Source organism: Aspergillus caelatus (genome assembly GCF_009193585.1).
Source record: "Aspergillus caelatus strain CBS 763.97 unplaced genomic scaffold BDV27scaffold_128, whole genome shotgun sequence".
NCBI classification, from domain to species: domain Eukaryota; kingdom Fungi; phylum Ascomycota; class Eurotiomycetes; order Eurotiales; family Aspergillaceae; genus Aspergillus; species Aspergillus caelatus.
This window is the reverse complement of record NW_022475391.1, coordinates 47235-68175: the sequence shown is the minus strand read 5'-3', so window position 1 is coordinate 68175 and position 20941 is coordinate 47235. Positions and strand designations below refer to the sequence as shown.

General features: G+C 46.3%; 8 protein-coding genes across 8 annotated transcripts; 3 read left to right on the top strand and 5 right to left on the bottom strand.

Moving 5' to 3' along the window:
- Positions 1 to 1214: 1214 nt before the first annotated feature.
- BDV27DRAFT_165775 (tellurite-resistance/dicarboxylate transporter family protein) lies at positions 1215 to 2494 on the top strand (the record flags this gene model as incomplete). The annotated part of the gene is made up of 1 exon (XM_032074021.1): positions 1215 to 2494. One exon carries the CDS (start codon positions 1215 to 1217, stop codon positions 2406 to 2408), a length of 1194 nt encoding a protein of 397 aa, XP_031925981.1. The 3' UTR covers positions 2409 to 2494.
- A 437-nt stretch (positions 2495 to 2931) lies between these two features.
- On the bottom strand, positions 2932 to 3860 carry BDV27DRAFT_146575 (uncharacterized protein; the record flags this gene model as incomplete). Its single annotated transcript, XM_032070598.1, has 5 exons — positions 2932 to 3024; positions 3084 to 3132; positions 3162 to 3273; positions 3324 to 3778; positions 3826 to 3860. 5 exons carry the CDS (start codon positions 3858 to 3860, stop codon positions 2932 to 2934), a joined length of 744 nt encoding a protein of 247 aa, XP_031925980.1.
- Positions 3861 to 4434: 574 nt separating this feature from the next.
- On the bottom strand, positions 4435 to 5573 carry BDV27DRAFT_165773 (zinc-dependent alcohol dehydrogenase family protein; the record flags this gene model as incomplete). The annotated part of the gene is made up of 2 exons (XM_032074020.1): positions 5031 to 5573; positions 4435 to 4967 (listed from the first exon to the last, which is right to left on the bottom strand). The coding sequence occupies exons 1-2, from the start codon at positions 5539 to 5541 to the stop codon at positions 4435 to 4437; spliced, it is 1044 nt and encodes a 347-aa protein (XP_031925979.1). The 5' UTR covers positions 5542 to 5573.
- Positions 5574 to 6509: 936 nt separating this feature from the next.
- On the top strand, positions 6510 to 9160 carry BDV27DRAFT_165772 (C2H2-type zinc finger protein; the record flags this gene model as incomplete). The annotated part of the gene is made up of 8 exons (XM_032074019.1): positions 6510 to 6609; positions 6663 to 6820; positions 6852 to 6933; positions 6981 to 7061; positions 7119 to 7286; positions 7320 to 8280; positions 8350 to 8771; positions 8925 to 9160. The coding sequence occupies 8 exons, from the start codon at positions 6510 to 6512 to the stop codon at positions 9158 to 9160; spliced, it is 2208 nt and encodes a 735-aa protein (XP_031925978.1).
- Positions 9161 to 9298: 138 nt separating this feature from the next.
- BDV27DRAFT_130795 (metallophosphoesterase family protein) lies at positions 9299 to 10890 on the bottom strand. Its single transcript, XM_032067497.1, has 4 exons — positions 10868 to 10890; positions 10402 to 10807; positions 10171 to 10345; positions 9299 to 10114 (listed from the first exon to the last, which is right to left on the bottom strand). Exons 2-4 carry the CDS (start codon positions 10454 to 10456, stop codon positions 9451 to 9453), a joined length of 894 nt encoding a protein of 297 aa, XP_031925977.1. The 5' UTR covers positions 10457 to 10807; positions 10868 to 10890; the 3' UTR covers positions 9299 to 9450.
- A 1741-nt stretch (positions 10891 to 12631) lies between these two features.
- Positions 12632 to 14683, top strand: BDV27DRAFT_165769 (putative ferric-chelate reductase (Fre2); the record flags this gene model as incomplete). Its single annotated transcript, XM_032074018.1, has 2 exons — positions 12632 to 13062; positions 13123 to 14683. 2 exons carry the CDS (start codon positions 12632 to 12634, stop codon positions 14681 to 14683), a joined length of 1992 nt encoding a protein of 663 aa, XP_031925976.1.
- Positions 14684 to 15227: 544 nt separating this feature from the next.
- BDV27DRAFT_13476 (uncharacterized protein) lies at positions 15228 to 16077 on the bottom strand. The gene is made up of 3 exons (XM_032068363.1): positions 15785 to 16077; positions 15568 to 15728; positions 15228 to 15511 (listed from the first exon to the last, which is right to left on the bottom strand). The coding sequence occupies exons 1-3, from the start codon at positions 16018 to 16020 to the stop codon at positions 15450 to 15452; spliced, it is 459 nt and encodes a 152-aa protein (XP_031925975.1). The 5' UTR covers positions 16021 to 16077; the 3' UTR covers positions 15228 to 15449.
- Positions 16078 to 16970: 893 nt separating this feature from the next.
- Positions 16971 to 18268, bottom strand: BDV27DRAFT_13454 (uncharacterized protein). Its single transcript, XM_032068324.1, has 2 exons — positions 18127 to 18268; positions 16971 to 18052 (listed from the first exon to the last, which is right to left on the bottom strand). Exon 2 carries the CDS (start codon positions 17922 to 17924, stop codon positions 17106 to 17108), a length of 819 nt encoding a protein of 272 aa, XP_031925974.1. The 5' UTR covers positions 17925 to 18052; positions 18127 to 18268; the 3' UTR covers positions 16971 to 17105.
- Between the last annotated feature and the right edge of the window lie 2673 nt (positions 18269 to 20941).

Here is a 20941-nt window from a genome sequence, read left to right as displayed (position 1 = left end):
CATATAGAAACTGTGACAATCGGACCTATGTCTGATATACTGCTTGCCCTACTTGAGTTATTTATATAGTCATATGGACTAGTAAGAAAGACTTAATAAAACAACGCCTCACTCTTCTAGTGGCACCTAACGACCCAGCAGCTCTCGAAGGGCTATCTATATAGTGTGGCAATGACAAACACATTATTATAATACGAAGATTTAGGACTCTATTAAGCTTCTATGTCTTGCTCAATGTATTACTGCAGTATATACAAACTATCGCAGCGGATTATCTCTTCCTGGAGTGACTTTTATTCGATCTCATGTTCATAGATCCTGCTGTCTGATGAAGCACTGAGTCCTACAATTCCCCTGGAAGGATATGCTGGGCTGTGAAACTGGCTATATAATACCATCCCCGGAAGTGGTGTTGTTGGTTGGCCGAAGTTGAAAGGGAAGGGGAAAAGAGTGATGGAATTAAGAAGGGAAGGAAGGGTTAGGGCTTTTTATATTTATCCTTAGGCGCGGTCCCACATCACATTTAATACCAGTATATCATGTTGCATATCATATGTATGTACTAGCATATTGGAGTTAAGGTAGTAAGTTCCTGACCCAATATTTATACCCCCACTGTCATCTGTCGCATGTACAAATTGTATGTTAGACAAAATTTTGTTATTGAAAGTGACCTTTGCCTGTTGGCACGGGTGAGTGAAGCAACTATGGGTCTAGACCCTTAATAATCCCTTGTCGTATGATATTCTTGCACAATGCAAGCCTCACAGGAACAGATTTTGATTGATGCGCTTCCTATGATGAAACCCTACCGATGCCTGCCCTGACGAGAGAGCAGCCCCGATACATTGATGAATGTCAAAAGTGCCAACTGCTTTAGAAGTAACTAGTGAGGAATTGAACTACTTAAGAAGACTTCGGGACGTGCAGCCTCGGAATGGGAAGACATCATCAACCGTGGGTCGGCCCGATAATGAGTGTTCGGGAATGGCCCTGTTTATACCGAGTGGATCCACCGATGACGCCAAACTGCATTCAAGACAAGGCCAGAGTCTGATATGATATAATAAACGACGGAAGCACACCAAGGAAGCCAAAAAAAAATTATATAATAGCACAGAAAGCTTCAGGGATGTATGTGCAGGTACTATTTCCCTATAAAGGAGGAATTCTTGCTCCTTTTGCTCAGCACGCGTGTGAGACCCCGTGCTAGAATGAACCCTAAATATCAGAAAAATCAAAACGTGCCCCTCAAAGGCCGAATATGTCAGGTCACTTGGGGCTGGTACTCGATGTCCATGGCTACAGGTGGTATTGCGGTTCTGCTCTATAACACACCCCACCAATTCACCGGCCTCGAAACTATCGGGAAGATTGTATATATCTTCAATTTGGTTCTTTTTCTCTCAATAACTCTTTGCTTGAGCTTCCGTTTCCTTACCAAGTCATCGGCCCTGAAGGAATCCTTCCAGCACTCAAACGAGACCCACTTTGTAGGCACTTGCCCTTTAGCTTTTGCAACTATCATCATCGGAGCTGAGAGCTACGGTACAGGTGCTTGTGGACCATGGCTCCAAGTCGCCCTACGCATCGTCTTTTGGATCTATGTCGCTATCTCCATCATTGAGGCTATCTTCCACAATTGGTATCTATATCACCATAGCATGGCCAGTCAACAACCATTTGCACTGGTCAGACTACTGCCTTCCTTCCCAGCCATGCTTTCCGGTACGATTGCATCGGTTCTCGCATCCAAGCAGCCACAAAAGCACGCCTTGCCTATTATAATTGGCGGCACAACATTACAAGGGTTCGGGTTCCTGATGTCTTTGTTCATCTACGGAGAATATTTCTACCGCTTGAACAAAAGCGGCCTTCCGAAACCAGCTGAGCGACCGGAGATGTTCATAGCTGTGGGTCCATGGAGCTTCACAGCTCTTGCCCTGATTGGCATGGCGAATGCAGCGGTGGAAAAGTTTCCATCCCGATATATAATATCTTATGCGGACTCGTCTTCTAGTGAAACTATCACTGTGACAACTGGGGATATTGCTCTGGTCATTGCTGCCCTAGCGGGGATTTTCTTGTGGGCGATCGCGTTTTTTTGCCTTTGCATCGCAATAGCCAGCGTGTTGGCGCTCTGTAAGCTTTGTGGAGGTACTGGTGTACCTGGCATGTCGCTTCCGTATTGGAGTATGGTGTTTCCGAATACCGGGTTCGTGATTGCGACAATAAGGATTGGACAGGTGTTGCAGTCCGAAGCGGTGCTGTGGGTTGCTGCCGCTATGACTATCTTGCAGGTGGCAATATGGCTGATTGCAAGTGTGGCAACTATATGGGCTGTGTGGACACGGCGGATGTTGTGGCCGGAAGATGCAGAGCAAGACGAAAGGGAAAAGGAATGTTAATGATCAAGCGGTCTGTTCCAGCAGCGACAACGGTACCAGATTCCCCAGATAGTATTACCCTACCCCGAATATTCCAGGGGGCAAACATATACCATCGTCCTAATGTATTCATGAACAGCTGCTCTATTATTGTAGTACATAGCTGACTGCGAAGTCTGTCTGAGCTATGCATAATGCATCTTTTCACCATGCTGAAAAGAGCATTGGATCTATAAACAACAACGGTATATTTGAAACTGGAGAGTTTTCCAAGCATCAAGCGGCTATACTACCTGGCAAACGACTAGTATACACGGCCCTCGGCCTAGGATTGCTCACACTATATAAGCCTATTAATGGATACCCATAGGCTTCATGCATCTACTAAAGCAAGATGTGAGAAGAGCTTCATACAGGATTACCTTGACAGAATATCATTATCACACCAAAATGATTCGCATTAGTCATCCTTCTCAAGCCTCTCCATCTCTTCATAATCATCATCCTTTGTTGTCGTGACCTGGATCATCACGAAGGATTCGCTCTAATATAAGCTTGAAAGAGCCTTCCACTCCGTCTCCTGAAAATCATATGGCCAGCCATATTGCTCCTGGAGAAGTCTCTTAAGTCTCAGATACTATAGCACGGTTTAGAATCTGACATGTGACGGTAGCGAAGGAGAAGAAATTAACATACCATATCTGAATAGTGGGGCTTATCCACAAGGGCACGCATGTTTTTTGTTCTACTAGGGATGATTTCGAGTGATTTGACCTTGTCAAATGTGAGGATAGATATGTTGGTGCATGATGTGGATGATTGCGATAGTTATTTTCTTCGTCGTCTCCCGCCAATCGATCGTTCGGGTCCCATACTCGAATTGTGTCTATTCACATTAACCAGGGGGTCTCACTGCAAACAGAATGATATAATTACTCTCTTTTGTGTCCAGAATCAAATAAATACCTTTATTAGTAGAACAGTCGAGAGCAATTTCTTGAGGAAGGAGGAACCCTAGCCTCAGCCCCTCATCCTGGAACCGATCCGGATCGCGGCCATCACGGATTTCATCATCCTCAAGATAAACAAACGCGCGGGACAGAGAGGTGAACGGGATATCAGCCGCTAGTTCTGACGCCCGGAAATAGGGCAGTCGTTTCATTATCGAGATCACCGCACTATCGAGGTGGAGTTCCTCGCACAAAGCCTCGTTGATAACATGGCCTTCTTGTGACGGCCAGACGACATCCGTGGGAAAGATGTAATTTAGCTGTAGATAGATGCGGTAGATGTCGCTGATAACGTTGACGATCGTGTCCTCGTTGTATGGGATGTGGCCAAGACGGCCCAAGTCCGCAGCGGAATCATCTTTGACGCGAGCTGTTGGACATCTTTGACCGAGATTGGGAGGGTTCGTAGCTGGCTGGGGGATCTCTACTCGATGATCAAGTTCCAGTGGATAGTGATGACCATTATAACGAATAATGAAATGAAAGTTGGATCCAAGTGAAGACCTATCTTGCGATAACTACTAAAGCGACAAGTCCCTGGTTGCCGTTGCAACCAGGAGGGGCGCTGTGGCTACTTATTAGACTATTGACCCATTTTAGTCAATGCATGACAAGATGATATAACCTTACAAAGAAGGGAATGGAATGACCTAAGTTTCTATATCAGGCCGTCGTTTTGTAGATTAGGCGTGGTGAGGGTTTCTCTAACCCTCATCCCCGCAAGTGGGTCCGTCTCCAAAATTGGGGAATGTTAGATCTAAGTCAAGGACTACTGTTACTTGGACCAAAAGCATAATCGAAAAGTTTGAAAATCTATAATATGAGTAGACAAGTCTTGTCTTGCTAGTTCCTGGTAGCAAAGTATAAAATATTTGTGCTTTCTTTGCTGGTTCGGTAACTATCAAGCTGGCTAAGATGATCTTAGGCTTGTCAATAACTCCATTGTAATGAACTAGTAGAAATAAATCTCAGATGATCTCATAAGGCAATATGAAAGAAATAAATCAGGCCATCTTTGAGAAACTTAGCATGTGCGGCTATTCGGCCACTTTGATACAAATCTTCCCAACCTGAGAGCCGGATGCCATATATTCGTAGGCTTCAATGATGGATTTCTCAGTGAACTCGAAGACCTTGTCAACAGGAAGCCTCAACCCCTTGCGGGCAACAAAGCGAGTAACCTCTTGGAGAAGTTGAGTTGAGCCGACAACAATACCGCGAACAACAGCGCCCTTCGCAAGGGCCAAGGAAGCGACATCAGGCATCTTGGACTGTTCGGCCTGAGAAAGGAAACCAATGACTGAAATATTTCCACCCATCTTGACAGCATTCAGACTCTCTCCAATTGTACCCGAGCCACCGTTCTCAAAGATGAAATCGACACCGTCACCATTAGTGAGGCGGAGAACTTCCTTGGACCATTCGGGGTGTTTCTTGTAGTTAATCGTATAGTCGACACCGTATTTCTCTTTCACAAAGGCCAGCTTCTCATCACTGGAGGAAGTGATTATTGTCGTTGCGCCCGCGGCTTTCGCAAGGATCAAGCCAGTGATAGAGACTCCACCGGTCCCTGTACATGATTAGCAACCGGAGCACTTAGAACGGAGATTGTAATTTGATTACTCTGTCTTACCTTGGAAGAGAACAGTTTGACCTGGCTTCAACGGGATGTTCCCATACAAAGCATTCCAGGCAGTCACACCAGTGCAAACTAATGTTGACCACTCACAGAAACTCAGAGGGGATTCCTTCGGAATTTGCACAGCAGATGCAGCTGGGATGCAGACATACTCTCGGAGAACACCGTCAATAGGAGCACCCTGACCATTTAACCAATCCATCTGCTGCCCAAATAGATTGGAAATATCAAAGGTGCCAATGACATGATCATCAACCGCAATCTTGTTCACCCCTTCACCGACTTTGACAACCACACCAGCAGCATCAGAGCAGGGGACCACATTATCCTTGACAGGGAAAGGGTACAGAGAAGTAGCAACAGCGACATCACGGAAGTTCAAAGAAACCGCATGAACCTTGATTAGAACTTCATGCTTGGATGGCTCAGGGATAGGCTCTTGGAAAGCCTTCAGATTGTGAACCGATGTCCTTGGGCCATTGAGACGGATAACCTTCTGGGACATTGTGAATAGCGACGATTGAAGATCGATGTAGAGAACTTTAATATGATTGTTGATAGATTTAGAGAAGATCCTACCTGGGGCATCTTTACACTATTTATGTGTTCCCTGTGGCTAGAAAATTATCTATAATCTCGCAAAGGAAACAAAAAAGTCATGCATGTTGCTTGATAATCGGGTCGAGGTTGGTTTCCCCAACAGACCCATGGTCGGTGGCATGCTGAGGTAACGGATTTTACGTCATATCCCACATCTTGAACCTCACTCCTTGGAAGTTAATCTGGGCTACCTTGAGGAGAGTAGCTATACAAATTAGTAACAGTTAATTGTGGCATTGCATATATGGAGAAAGCTATACAGAGTGGGGCTCGGCAAAGAACCTGGACTGTGTGGGGATTTGGAGATAGAGATTTGGAGATTGCGTTTTGGAGACAGGTTATCAACCGAACAACACGTCCAGACTTTCATGGTAACAGCCATTCACCTCTATGGATGTAATGTATCTGGCAAGGGATACCAAACACTCCATATCCTGGACTACAGCCGTAACTACTCATCCCTGCATTCTTCAAGTACTAGATGGGTAGATACTACGTGGTACTGGACCGGCGAATCTTTCTTACAGTGACCTTCCTTATTTCGCTGGGATCTATATCATTGAATCTGATATTCTTGTTGGCGAGGATATCTGTATACTGTCGAAGAGCAGATTTAATGATCACTTGGTTAAACATGCCAAGGCTACAGCATCATAGTTGCCTGAGGCATTAGGACAACCAAGGGAACACGAATCTTCCTTCCCCGATTCCGTCGCCGGTCTTTTCGTCAACGGCCAAATTGCTAAATACGCCTGTGCAGTTGACCTGGGGTGATATCACACAATATCAAGGTCTGAAATTGTTCGCGTGGCTAGTATGTTGCAAACCTGATTGTTCTAGGCCATCAACGGAGGATGCTCGACAATGGCGTCCATGACTCCTGGATCCTCGACCAAGGAAAGAGAATTTCAATGCGACTTCTGTAACCGCAAATTCCGCAAATTGGAGCACTTACAAAGGCACACAAGGAGACGTTAGTACATTCATGCACTACTTGAGATATTTGATACCAACCTTTCGACCAAGACACCCATGAAAAGCCATTTAGCTGTCCATGTGGAGCTTGTTTTTCAAGACAAGACCTTTTGAGACGCCATGAGCGCATTGTGCATGGCACCTCCAGTAATTCTCCTCAGCAGTCAGCTTCCCTATACAATATTAGCGAACAGCCGCAGAGCCCTGGCGTAGCTCAGCAGCGCAATAGAAATGCAGCAGCGCAGGCATCGGTCGGTAACCATACAAACAGCCTCCCACCAAGGGACCATGACAACCCATCCCTTGACGGGCAGCCAACTAGGTAAGATGCAGTTTGTCTGTATGCCTGCAGATGTGTTCCGTATGCAGCTGGCCTAACATCGTCGAGGGCTGAGCCCATTCCGCTATCTAGCCGTTTCGAAGCCATTACAGAAATGCTCCAGATGAACGGTAAATCATAGTTATAGCACTGAATCTACTATTATACCGAGCTAATACTTATACTAGATCCCGTACTGGAAAGTATTGTTACTGAACCGAGGCCACAGTTCGCCAATGCAGACAACTCTGACCGGCCCATCACTCGCAACTTTGCCCGAGGATCCAGTACACACCAAACTGCGCAATTAACTCACGAAGTCCCAACAATTTTTCCTGCTCCACAGATAGCTTTAGGTTAGTATGCTCCCATCCACCACGTAAAGCTAGCCAATAATCGGCGTGAAATAGGAGCCCAAATTGTTCCACACTTTACCCATCCTACAGTTGCTGAATACCAGAGGAACTCACTACTGCAGTCAATAAACGGCTTTGGGCTGCCTGGGTGGAAGCTTCCATCCAGTGACTCCTTAACCCGATTCTTAGCTGGATATTTCACGGGTTTCTATCCATATGCACCCTTCACCCATGCTCCAACTTTTAGGTTTGATGCATGCTCGCCGGAACTTCTTTTAGCCATGTTTGCCATCGGAGCAGCTAATCGTTTTGAATATAATTCTGCAATTAATATGTTCTATGTCTCGAAGGCAATACTACTAGAGCGTCAACACCAAAGGGAACGTGGTATGCTCGAACGACTAATGAACCACGGAACGAGAAATGATTTCGTAGAACGAGATTATATGGACGAAGTCCGATGCTTACTCTGTCTCATGGGCATTGCGGCGTGGGATAAGGACTTGAATATCAGGAACGAAGCCCTCGTATTGCGTGGTCAGCTCGCCCATGCCTTGAGATTAAGCGGACTAGAAGAACCGTCGGAAGCACACGATACTCATTGGGAAACCTGGGCTCGCCTAGAATCGGAAAGACGTGCAAAGCTATTTGCATTCTGTTTTCTCAACGTTCAAAGTATCGCGTATAACCTTTCACCAGTCATTTGGAGTTATGAAATCAAGCTGCGCCTGCCTTGCTCCTGTCCAGAATGGACGGCACCGGATTCAGCAACTTGGGCTTTGCTGAGACAGAATACCCTGATTACACAGAATCACTTTAACACATCTTTAAAGGATTTGCTGTCCCCTTCTCCATGTGATATCAATGAGCTCAACCCGACGCCCGTTGCTAACTACACGTTGCTGCATGGTCTCATACAAACCATCGTGTGGGTTCATATTTTCCCCAAAGACCTAGGGTCTAATTCAACTTCAGATAGCCGAGTGCTCTTTCGGTGAGTCCAAAACTCTGAATTGCCCATTGGACAACATGTAGAAAGGTCTCATGGCTGATGTTTACCAAGTAACGCTTTGCGTAAATGGACACTCTACTGGCAACGGACTCCAGAATCCAATCTTGAGCCATTCGACCCCAATGGGCCATTACCCTTTATGTCAAGCGCTTGGCTCAGCTTTGCCTACATTCGGAACTGTTCTCAATTCTCCGATAGTCATTCTCGAGAGATATTCTCGTGGAATGTTGCTTCCATCGCCCGTGCTCTTCATTCATCACCATCTGCGAACCACGAGTGGGATGAACTATTGGCAGCCCATCATGCGACCCATTTCATGGGTATACTGGTCAGGCTTGGTATACAGTACATCAAACACAATAGGGCATCACTATGGAGTATTGAGGCTGCGTTATGTGGGCTAGAATGTTCCGTTTTTCTCGACAAGTGGCTTCGAGCATTTCACACTTCCATGGGTCCTAAGTCATTAACAGGTTTGTCTTCATTTTCCTACTTTACATTCGGAATTTTACCATTTCTGTTATTTCGCTCCCTACGACCTAGCTGCTGTAGTTTTGAGCAGATCAATTCGACTTCCTGTGGATGAATTCAGAAATTGCTAAGGAAAACCTAACTAATCATGGCAGACCACGAACATTTGCTCCTTGAATGGACTCGAGATATCGTCCGCGACGGCTCTATATCTATTAATGGTGCGTGTCCTGACATTTCGTCAAACCGGCCTGAGGATTTGGTCAACTACACTATCGAGGTTTGGTGTCATATCATGCAGGGCGATTCTCCCTGGCCGTTTATTAGTATGTTAGGTGACGCTGTGGTTGAATATAAAAGGACTTGTCGCCAGGACTTGGATAATTTTTGACCATCAATACCAGGAAAAGTTGGGAGAGTATCACTTTTGTTTTCCGTTCTGCTTTTCAGCTCAGGAAGATATTGCATATTGCTTAGTATAGGCAGCACCAAGGATTGTATATATATTACCAGATCATTGCTTTGCCAGTATTCCTTTAGCATTTTGTCTTATATCCTAGGTATCTGTTTCCGTTCAATAGCTTAAGAACCATTTTCATATTTCAGGGCTTTGTATCATTACACATGTCATGACGGGACACCATACTGAACACACACCACCATGCCAACCTATACCGTAACTCATTGATCATGTTGAAAGATATCCGGACACCCAGTCGGCTGGCCCTCAGACCTTTTCATGTGCGTAACACCCTTTAGATGAATATACTCCTGAGCAACATCATTCGCTGAATCCCGTGATGAGACATTAAAATAGTTGATTCCGAACCCATTTCCATCAAAGAACCGCGCCGTTCCCGCAACGACATATATCGTATAGAATCCATCAGCAGGATAGATATTCTTCGTCTCATGCCTATGTCCAACAAGGATATGACGCACACCATATCTGCGGATCAGACCAAGATACTTGCGACGCACACGGTTCGGGAAAGTCCAATACCCGTCCGGCTCGTCCTCACTACCCTCAAAGGGGAGATGGTGGTGCGCGACGACAATCCTTTCGCCTGCGCGGGAGGCTGATTTGAGCTCTTGCTCGAACCAGCTCCATTCGTCTGCCGTATGATTTTTGAATTCGGCTAGATCGGTGATCATCGTGATCGAGTTGAGGAGAATAAACCGATAGCCATTGTTCGTGAAGCTGCTGTGGTCACTCGTGTTGAAGTCCTGGGTGAACTGTTTCAGCGTGGTTAAGTCGTGGACGTCGTGGTTTCCTGGTAATAGGTGGACGGGCACCGTGAAGTTTGGAAATGTTTGCTGGAATGCGGTGATTTCATGAGGATGTCTGTCTCGATGAGTGGTTCGCCTCTTGGAGACAAGAGTCTTGAGAACTGTACTAACCGGCTGTTGGTTAGGTCACCGACGGCAATACAGAAGTCGAAGTCCTCGGCGTTGACTTGCTCTGCGGCTAGTTGCATTCTGTGCACGTCATTTTTCCAACCATCCTGACCGAATCCAAGCTGGATATCGCCTAATTGGCAAAACCGGAACGGAGTGAAATGGTTGGCGGGCACAACTACGCCTATATCAGCGTCTCTGCCAAGAGACGTTGCCGAAGACTGAGACACTTACCTGAAGGTGTCTGTAGGAAAACACCGCCACTCATGCTGCTCATGAATGCTCCCATATTCTCAATGAGGGATGCTCTCACAATTGAATTCAACGTGTCGGTGCAAAATCAGATGTCACGCTTGATCCAACTGGTGACGTTGATATCGTATCCTCGTTAACGCGATAAGCCAATCAAACGTGTCACGTTCCTCTCCTAGCCCCATCCGATTGATTTGGATTCAGAGGTTACCGCGCCATCGGGCGATATAGGGTAGTTTTGTAGCGGACAATAGCTCTGATTTTCAAGATAGATCGACGGCCGAACGAGAATCAATTGATTCAACGATGACGTGAGTGGTTTAATTGACCAACCACGTCGAATGAAGTCTTGGCTCTTGGCTGATCCAAAACAAATCGAAAGGCCTTTCTGCAAGTGAGTCAGTAAACCAGAAATGCCCCAACTGGTAGATGTTGGGTCTGTACAGACCGACTCGAGTAGATCGTGTGTCTCACAATGGCAGTCCTTCAGCTTAGTTGTTGCTGTGGACATGAAGTTGCCTTGGTTGTCGTGGCGCCCGAGGGGGACAGGAACGTCACGTGAGATGTGATGTCTCATAATGGGCTGCGTTATAGGGTAGGATCTTCAATGCCCTGGTTATGCATATCATTAGCAAATATATAGAAAAGGTAAATTACAAAAAAAAGTTTAATGGCAGTCTTATTCTTATATAACTTGGCCCAATGACCTTGACCCTCCCTTCACAATACTTGCAGATATAAATATGCCAAGACTGCACCGAAGTGTTAAAGATCTCTAGTTTAAAAATATATTTCACCTCACCATTGTAGGAGAACCTTGAATGCTCATAACCGTAGCTATAACCAGTCATATACTACGGCGTTATTCTGTTGCAAGCATTAAGTGTTGAGCGTTACCCGGCAATGTAGCTGCCGACCAGGTTCAATACCGCTTATTATTTTCGCTATAATAAGGCTCGAGATCTGCAAAATCACACCATATGAGCTGCGAGCTAGGGGAATGAAGGTGAGAGGAGTATCGAGGCCTTTGTGATTGTTCGACATAGTCGTGGCCGGCTTTGTGAAGCCGAGGACTCAATGTCTCTGGAAATCGAGGACAAATATGGAAAGTGAACGGTTACTGGGTGAAGAATACGCCAATGCGTTTCTTGAGCATGGACCTTGATGTCTAAGCCGTAGCGGGTATCAGGAGTCCAGAACCATTCTGGTGCGATAGGGCTAGAAGATACTATTTGACTATTCTCCAAATGATATATGCTGGGTCCTAGGGTATCTAGCGGATCTCATTGGAGCATGTTAACCAAGGCTAAATGGCCCTCGTACAATGACGAATCTAATTTGATCCGGTATAAAAGAATGCAAACCCTGACTCGTAAGTGGTCCCTAAGGAGCAAAGGATTTTCTAATGGGGGATGAATAGGAAGATGGAAAAATATTCCAGAAACCACCCCCACTTGAAGTGACATCCTAGGTGTAATACATGGTTTCAGGAGGCTCGTTGGTATATATATGAAAACACTGACGATACTGTGCAATCTAGACAAAGATTGATGTCGATGTCACCCCAGCCTATGCTAGCGGCATTGGAATTTAGGATAACGAGAAAACACAACTAGTGCCAGATTGAGATCTGGGGACCAATCAGTCTCATAAAATTGTCCGACTCGATGCTACGAAAATGGTAAAGATGAAGAAGATTATGAGCAATTAATTGAGTAAGATTCCGCAAATTTCTGAGCCCGCTAACCTGTGGACCCCACTTGGAATTGGGAGAAAATGTGCTCATTTCCACTCAACAATAATTTGTCGTTTCTGCCACCATAGAACGGTCCACAGGTCCGTGCCTTTTCTTGGAGCAAGTTGCATGGAGGCCAATCCTATTATTAGAAAGGAATATCTGTAATACTTGGCCATAAAACCGAAAACCTCTCTACCTCTGCCAAGAAAAGCATGGTCCTGGACAAATTAGCAAAGATCCCGCTCAAACATCTGAAGAGTTGTTTTTACCAGAAAATATGATATATAGACACCATTACCCTCTGCCAGAAGGGGTGGCTGGGCAAATAATGGACCTGGAAAGAAGGGAAAGGTATAGACAGATCGAATTGACAGGATGCTCCATCATATCTATTCTATCACGTCTAGCATTCTGTTGCTAGCGCTTGTCTGCCCAGTGCATGCAGCAAAAGGGTTTGTTGGATATGGGATATCCATGTACAAACCTCCTTGTGCACATGCCTGCCGCGCATCAATCACAAACCCTTTGAATTGCTCTACGAGCTCAGATGAGCGCATGGGTATTACATGGAAGGTCGAGAAGTCCCCGGAGCCAGAATGCTATGCGACGAACGATGCTTTCTTGCAGACCCTCGCGTACTGCATGTACTCCCATTGCCAGATGGTGCCTAACTCTACACTGCAAAGATACTGGGAGATGAATGTGGCTGGTAGTGAAAAAGACCAGCCACTGCCCAAAGAGGCTTATCAACAGGCACTGCAAAGTATCGGTTTCAAACCTACCATCACGACAAACGTATCCACGGTATTGAGGTCAGCCTCACTCGTGTCAGAAGAGCTTTACGATCTTAATTGGCGCACACTTACGGTCTTCGAGAAAGCAGAAGCAACACATGAGAGATATGGGTGAGTTCAGAGCCCCAATAGACAAAACTAACCGCTAAATTACTCTTTTAAACCCCACAGATTGGTCCTTCTTTTAACTGGCGCAATTATCCCAATTGGGCTCTCATTTGCTCGCTTCATTCCCGTTCCCACTAGATTGCAGACGAGTTTCGAGGCATACGTGGTTACCCCTCCGCTCATTGGCCACCGACACAAAGTCCCCTTATTCAACACGTTCAATATGCCAACTAGAGGACAAGCGCTGTTTATCGCCTATCTCATAATTATCAACGTGGTTCTATGCGCGTCAGGCTTCAACTCAGCTGACCCCAGTGCGTGGTACACTTCCAACCGTGTTGAGATCCTCACATACGTTAGTAACCGCGCTGGGATTCTGAGCTTTGCAAACATTCCACTGCTGGTTCTCTATTCTAGTCGTAACAATATCCTACTCTGGCTAACCAACTGGTCTCACTCAACCTTCTTGCTACTACACCGCTGGATTGCTGTGATTTGCGTTATCGAAGCCTGCCTCCACTCCGCCATATACTTGCAAATATACAGTGCACAAGGTGAACACTCTAGCGAAAGCAAGCTCGCATATTGGTACTGGGGTATTATCGCAACGCTAGCGATGGTCATCATCATTCCAGGGTCAATGTTGCAAGTACGCCAGCGATTCTATGAGTTCTTTCTTGCCTGGCACGTGATATTCTTCCTGTTAGCGATGGTCGGATGTTGTCTACACATCTACTATCGGTACAACTTTCAATGGGGGTATGAGAACTGGATATACATCGCATTGGCAGTCTGGGGATTTGAGCGAGGAATGCGCATTCTGCGGTTTGCTAGACATGGGATCCGCACTGCACACGTTGCCATCGTGGATGATGAATACATTAAGTTGGAGATTCCAGGAATCGCGGCTGAGGGTGATGTGTATCTGTACTTCCCGACCTTGACGTGGCGAGTCTGGGAGAATCATCCTTTCTCGGTAATGACGGATATCTCTTGCGACGGCGATACGGGGTCGTCCAGTACGATAATCGCAACCGATAAGGGCAGACTACCTGTATCTTGGACTGAGAAGGGAGAGAATATGGACAAGATGTCTCTTACCGAGATATCTAATACACCATGCCAACGAGGGTTGGTGTTTTATATTCGAACTCAATCGGGCATCACCAAATATCTCCGCGGCACCAAATCGAAGTTTCCAGTTCTTGTTGAGTCCTCGTACCATCCAGTGGCCCTTTCAAGGTCGAATGCCTCGGATATGACCAATATTATTGCGATCGCGGGTGGTGTTGGGGTAACAGCGTTAGCGCCCATATTGATGCGCCACGAGGGGTGGCATAGGTTGTTCTGGGCAGTACGCAGTAAGCCCTTGGTTGATTCTGTGGTAGTGTCGCTTGGTGCAGAGCGATTCGATCGACTAAACGCCGTGACATTCCAGAACAGTCGTATGGATATTTCTCGCATTCTCCGGGAGGAAGTCTCTAAGTGTGCGGGAACAGAGGTCGCCGTGATTGTCAGTGGTCCCTCAAGGATGGCGGACGAGGTACGACTCGTTGTAGCGAGGCTGATGAGAGAGAATCCAGCAGTAAAATTGACACTATTAGAGGAGTCTTTTAGTTGGTAGTCTGAAGTCTATGAAGTTTATAAAGAAATTCATGTTTGATTGTACCGATCTCATGTTAGTCTTATACTCTAAGGCGAGTGTTTTCGTAGGCCCCTCATTCCGCTATAACATTCACCACCGCTGACACTGTTATCGAAGACTCTGTCAAAGCCGGGATGAGTGACTAATCGCGTTTGTGAGAGCTTGTTGCACATTATAGCAAAGCTTCAGCGTTCGAACAATTCTTATGCTCTTCGTTTCACGACAGAAAGGGATAGTATGTGGAATCTTTCAGATGCCTAGAGGGTTTGGGTTTGGGCTTGTTCTAGGATGATTATAAGTATTGAAACCCTAATGTAGATACCATAGCCCTTCTCTATCCGCTTATGAATTAGATGATACTTCACAAGATGTTGCTAGAGCATATTGTGAAAAGGGGGTTATAGCGCCTTTCCAGAAGAAATGACAACGGGGGCTACTGTTCCAGTTATTGGTTTCTCCTCCACGCTACTCCGCGAAGGATCAATTGGGAGTTATTCATAGTTGTAGACTGACATATCCTTTGGTGTCAATTGCAACTATTTGGCGCAGCAGCTCTGCTATTCCCTTACACCCTAGTGCTTTCTGTACATCGCTACTACTTTTCACCACAATTGAACATCATTGCAGCCAAAGAGTACGTAGTTATCATGCCAAAGTTTAATACCACCATTCCAATGCAAATAATTTCACAAGGGGTTCCAACTCCAGGGGAGTATTGCATATAACATCCCGGACAAAAACATCATTATGAATAGTCCCAGTGAGAGCACCCTACAGAGCCACTTGGGAAGACTTTTAACAAGGGACCTATAAACCTTTTAGTTAAGAACAGCTATATAATCCATGGTGCAGGGGGGGCTTACCCAAGTCAAATTGTGTCATAATACCCAATTTCTTTGTGGCTGGGTCCTGTACCTTTTCACCCTTACCGTGCTTACACCAACATGACAGATTATTTTCGCCATCTTTAGTACCTCGCTTGTAGTGACAGCCCCAACAGAGTCCATAGTAGGTTGCATGCCCACTAGACCTACAGGTCAATAAACCAGGATGATTGCTATACCTGAGAAGTGTACATACTCAATCTCTTTGATAAGCCCGCCATTGTTCTTATCCCAACCAAGACACCTGTCCAGATTGACAGTCGAACTCCGCTCTTTCGGCTTATGTCGGTCCTTCCCCGAAGCGTTTTTATGATGGTTCGGATCATTCTTGGGGTCGTTGGTGCAGATAGTGTCCACAAAAGCATACAAACTTCCTCTGTAATCATCGCGAGGTGCTTCATGTATGCTAATCTCACGGCATCTCTTTTCCATTAATGCCTTCTGAGAAAGTGGGGCCTGGGATTTGTCGGCGGCAGCTTTAGGACCTGGTTTAGGACTTCCTGGAGGGCTTTCTGGATAACTTGCTGGCATGCCTCCCTGGGAGGACCCAGCCGCGCCTTGACAAGCCGCGAATCCTGCTAGGAAGAGAGCGATTATGATAAATATCTGTCGCATCTTAGCTGAGTAAAGCAATGGTTTATGGTAATGTCAAGACAAAATGTAGAAAGCAATAGGAGGACTACCTGGTCAGTCCTCCACCTCGTGTTATAAGTAAGGGTGAATTGTACCCCTCAATGTCGCTCTGAGTTATTTAACTTAGGTATTATACTATGCCTAGCTTAGATATTTCCTTGTTGTTATTAAATATTTATTTATTTTTTTAACTTTCGTGGCCAAGCCGGGCTGAGGTACTGGGCAACGACTCGTTACATTGGCTATATTCCCCTAACAAAGAGTTCAATGGGGCGAGTTTCAGAGATTTTGCTGGTATCCTCAGTTTCTGCTTAGTCCACATGAATGGCCATTCAAGTAGTCACGGTTCATAACACTTGAGCTGGACAAGTTGTTACGGGATAGAAGCGATAGGCTTCCTCAAGACCGCACCAAAGAGTTTCTTTGCCCCCATACTCAGCGACCTGAACGTGTTAGAGTTACTTTTCCACGGACAAATCCCCACCTGGTGTTACATAAAAGTAGACTTTAGTCCAGTGGGAATAAATGCCGTGGATCTGAAGCAGCTCCACGATAAATACGTCAATGACGCCGTTGGGAATGACGATCACATCTGGACAAAACACACGGTGCATAATACACAAGTTTGTCTTTCCAGTATGACAAAGTGTGCTATGGAAGATTTCCGGGGCTCTAGTTTTTCAACTACTATGACAATGGGACCGTAATGGAGGAGGGAACATGGTAACGTAGATGACATTCCTTGGCGATTCGAAAATGTGGAGTCGTTATCTCTGTGTATCGTCTTTATCCAGCTCATAGGTATCAGCATGACTAGCCAGGACACTTTAGCGAAGAAGAGGTTCAACAGCTGAGGAATATAAGTGAGCATTCAGGGCAGAGTGCTACTCCATATCCAGCATAGCAGTCACGGCTGGTAAGGGGATCTTGGTATGATTCTCCCCAGCCTGGTCAGCGGCCAGGACCAGAAAGGCCTGTTTATAAAGAGGATCAAAATTGGGGTAAGCATAGACGAATCGCGCAGCATGAGGCACCTCGGACGACCTCGTGATGTGCTGGCTGGAAACCTCAGTTTGGCTGTTTGAATTTAGACCCCGCAGGTGTGATGCGGCAGATGCGAGACACCTCTGATCGTCTGTGCCGCTCCGTAAGGCGGCTGTCTCTTCCAGCTCGATCACACGTTCCGCGACGACAGCGCACAGGTGACTATTGAGAAGACCTTCCTGGCGAGAGGCGGACCGGAGCACCTTGACGGCCTCTCGGCGGATAAAGGGGTCACGGCATAGGGTAGCCACGTCGTATAGGGGACATATGATCCCCATATCCAGGGAGAAGGAGGGCCTCTTACAACCTTCACTGAAAGAATCAGACGGCAACAAAGATGTCGTCGATATGGGTGCATCGGTATCAGTCGTGTTGACCACTGCCGCTGCCAACGAGACAATCATCTGAAACGTAGAGTTGTACTTATCCCACGACTCAAGATCCGTGACTCCGCTCTTGGCCCGATCTAACATTACCAGTCGCCAGCATTGATAGATTCGTAGGGTCTTCAAACCGATGGAATCCCTGTAGGTGAGCTGAGAACCACGAGACTCCTCAAAACGATACAGGGCGGCCGACCACTTGTCCATAAGGGCTTCGGCTCGCTGCATGAAATTGACAGACTTGTCCAAAGTCATGCCTGCTTTGTTTGACTCCATTGCCGAATACTCCTGAGATAGTCGGCTCACATGGTATTCGAAGCATTCATGAGCATCTGATATGGAGAGAAAGCATTCGGGGATTTCGGCGTGGCGGCTTCCCACCACCTTTAATTCATCCCTCAGAGCTTTGTCCGCGTCAGTCCGTGTCTATATAATTAGAATCAATCGTCAACCGTGTACGGGACGCAGATTGACGTACCAAGGTTAGAGCCTGATCTTGGAGGCGGTTGAGGATCCTCCGCAAGTGGTCCATTTCCAAGCTTGTGACTGTCGATGGCTTCAAGGACGGGTGGTGGTAAGTCCCTGAATGGGGGTCCTCGTGAACATCCTTGAGAATTTTCATCCCACTTCGAACATGACTGACGGCCGACACGTAATGGCCAGACATTATCTATGACGGTTAGTTGAATCGAGCTCAGACTAAGAGACGCCATGCCTACCTCAATAAAGATAAACAAAATGCACGAGATTAAACAAACATCCACTGTTAGACTTCGTGGGGAGCCCGCTGGCAGGCCCGGACTAACGCAGGGCGACGAGTTCGAAGATCCCAAGAGCGCCCTTATGGCGGACATATATTGTTGAACGGCGAAGGTGTCAATCCCTCGTTGGCTCAGCCAGTGGCCGTTCTCGAAGTTCTCGTGCAAGGATCCTAATGCGATCAACGCATGGTAAACGGCGGTCTCATGCTGGCTGACCCGCAACACAAGTCCTGACCAAAACTCGGACCCACAAAGCCCCGCCAACGAAGGAACGGTACGTTCATAGAAGAACTGGAACGATCTGGTTTCCCGCGTATTACCCGAGTACTGCAGGGTCTGGGAGTAGACATAGGGTAGGCGGAGACATGTGTTCGGCTGGGGAGGCGGGGGACTTGGCGTCTCATACCCGTCGCATTTGCGACCCGTTGATGTGCACTTCAAACAATGGGGCCTGGCTTCGTCACATTTGATGCGTCGCTCTACGTGGTCCAGATTAGTATGTGGAATCCCACGGTCTACGATACCAGATCTGTCTTACTTCTATGCGACAGTCAGTCAGATCCAGAACAACAGTCATTGCAACCAGTCCCAACAAATGACAGTGAATGGGAATTAATAGGAGATCGAGGAATGTCGGTCAACTTACTTGCAAGTTGAACAGCCTCTCTTGGTTCTAGGTCTGTACGATCGCTGGCGGTCCGAGGCAGCCAACACTGGCATTTTGAGGGAGGACAGATGCTGATGACCGTTGGAAGACCGGGTGCTATGAATAGTAACACATTCAAGGACCCCTTTAGCGTCGGCAATTTCATCCTATCCACCGGACCGAGTTATATGCACACCTTATTGGCTATCACGCCTGGCGAGAGCCCACTCGGATAGTAATCACAAGGCGTGCAACGCCATGTCGATCTTGGCTAGAGCACTACCATATCGGAGCATAATCAGGATTAGCTTGTTTGCAACATATACTGTCCTTCTATCGGATCGGAGATCAGGACAATAAAAAAAACCAAATATCGAAAAGCATTCTGCGTATACAGCAAGAGAAGGAGGCGGTGACAAGAGCGGTGCCTTTGGCCCGGATAAACGGTTATCTACGAATCCTAATCATGTGATAAATCTAGATGTAAATAATTTGCTTTGTACATACTGACGAGTTAATTGCAAAACGTTGAATTACGGGACAATATCAAAAATATCACTAGGATTTGCTTTCCTGTAACAATAACCTTCATACCTTTTGCATGGTGGTCAGACACCAGTAGAGCCGAAAGTCAAGGTAATTGAATAGTCATTAAAGCACTCCTACAATGACCTCGCTCAGCTGATTTAAATACGCCTGGGTGCTTCTAATTTTTATTATTCCAATCACTTTAGCCAGCTAGGGTCGCTCCTGAGCTCAATAATGTGGATATCATATTGAACCTGGAGCCAAGCGTGCCGGGTGTACCGGGCAACGGTGTAGGGACAACATCTAGAAATTGCTCTCTCTTTGTATAACGTTGGCTGAGCTGTTTCGGGGGCCAATCAAAAAGATCTAATTCAATTAGTTCCCATATGGTAAAGAAAAGGCTGCAATACCTCTACCAGTACGACAGCCGGATTACCTCGCTGGTCTGTATCTATACGTATAACCTCCTGATCAAAGGGTGATCTGGTTGCACAATCATCGGCAAATCACGGGATAGTTATCTTACATATTGCTTATATAATGAGTGGGAAATTAACTACCAGGCACAGGTATTCCATTCAGGCCGATGCGTGTTACACAAGTAACCAAGACGGCTGAGAGGGATGAAGCGCCTCATCGTGGTGAAGGCTATACAACTCTTGACTAGCTTGCACACCATTTGAGACAGGTTATGGGACGCCCAGGACGGTTCTATCTAGATTCAAATCCGGTTTATCATTACACAATTTGAGACACAAAATACAAAAATTAATTGAAGACTACCCCGTTACTGGCTGAAAAAAAAATACTCGATGGGGTTAGTATCAGTTTCTCTCTCCAAACGTGCCTTTTCTCGGTAAGGTCAGAACTTTTTATTTACTAATAAAGGCAAAAGAAAAGAGAAGGAAAAAGAAAAGCCCTTTACAGCCTTAAACATGGGACCCATGTTGACTGTCATGAGGAGCCACTTGACAGCCACGCTGTTGCAGCACGAGTAAGCCTTCAACGCGGAGCATCGACAATGATTCAGAGACACTGGTAAAATCTCTCAGGTCAGTTTATAGCTTGCTAGAATCCTGAGCATCACTATAGATTGTAAAGGCTATATGACTGGCTGGGAAGCTGAATTGGTTAAATGTCATCATATGGACCCACCAGGTAGGACTTGCGACATTCCTGTGGAGCACCAGTTCGAGGCAATGATGTGTACGAAGCAGACGTGCACTTATTGTACAATTTGAGCCAAAGCGTCCCCCAGAAGAGGGTACCAAAATGCCATACCCCTATCGCCTGGTATAGTTACCAGTGCACCTACACCTTGCTCAGGCGTCGAGTTCTAGTTAGCACCAAAACAGACT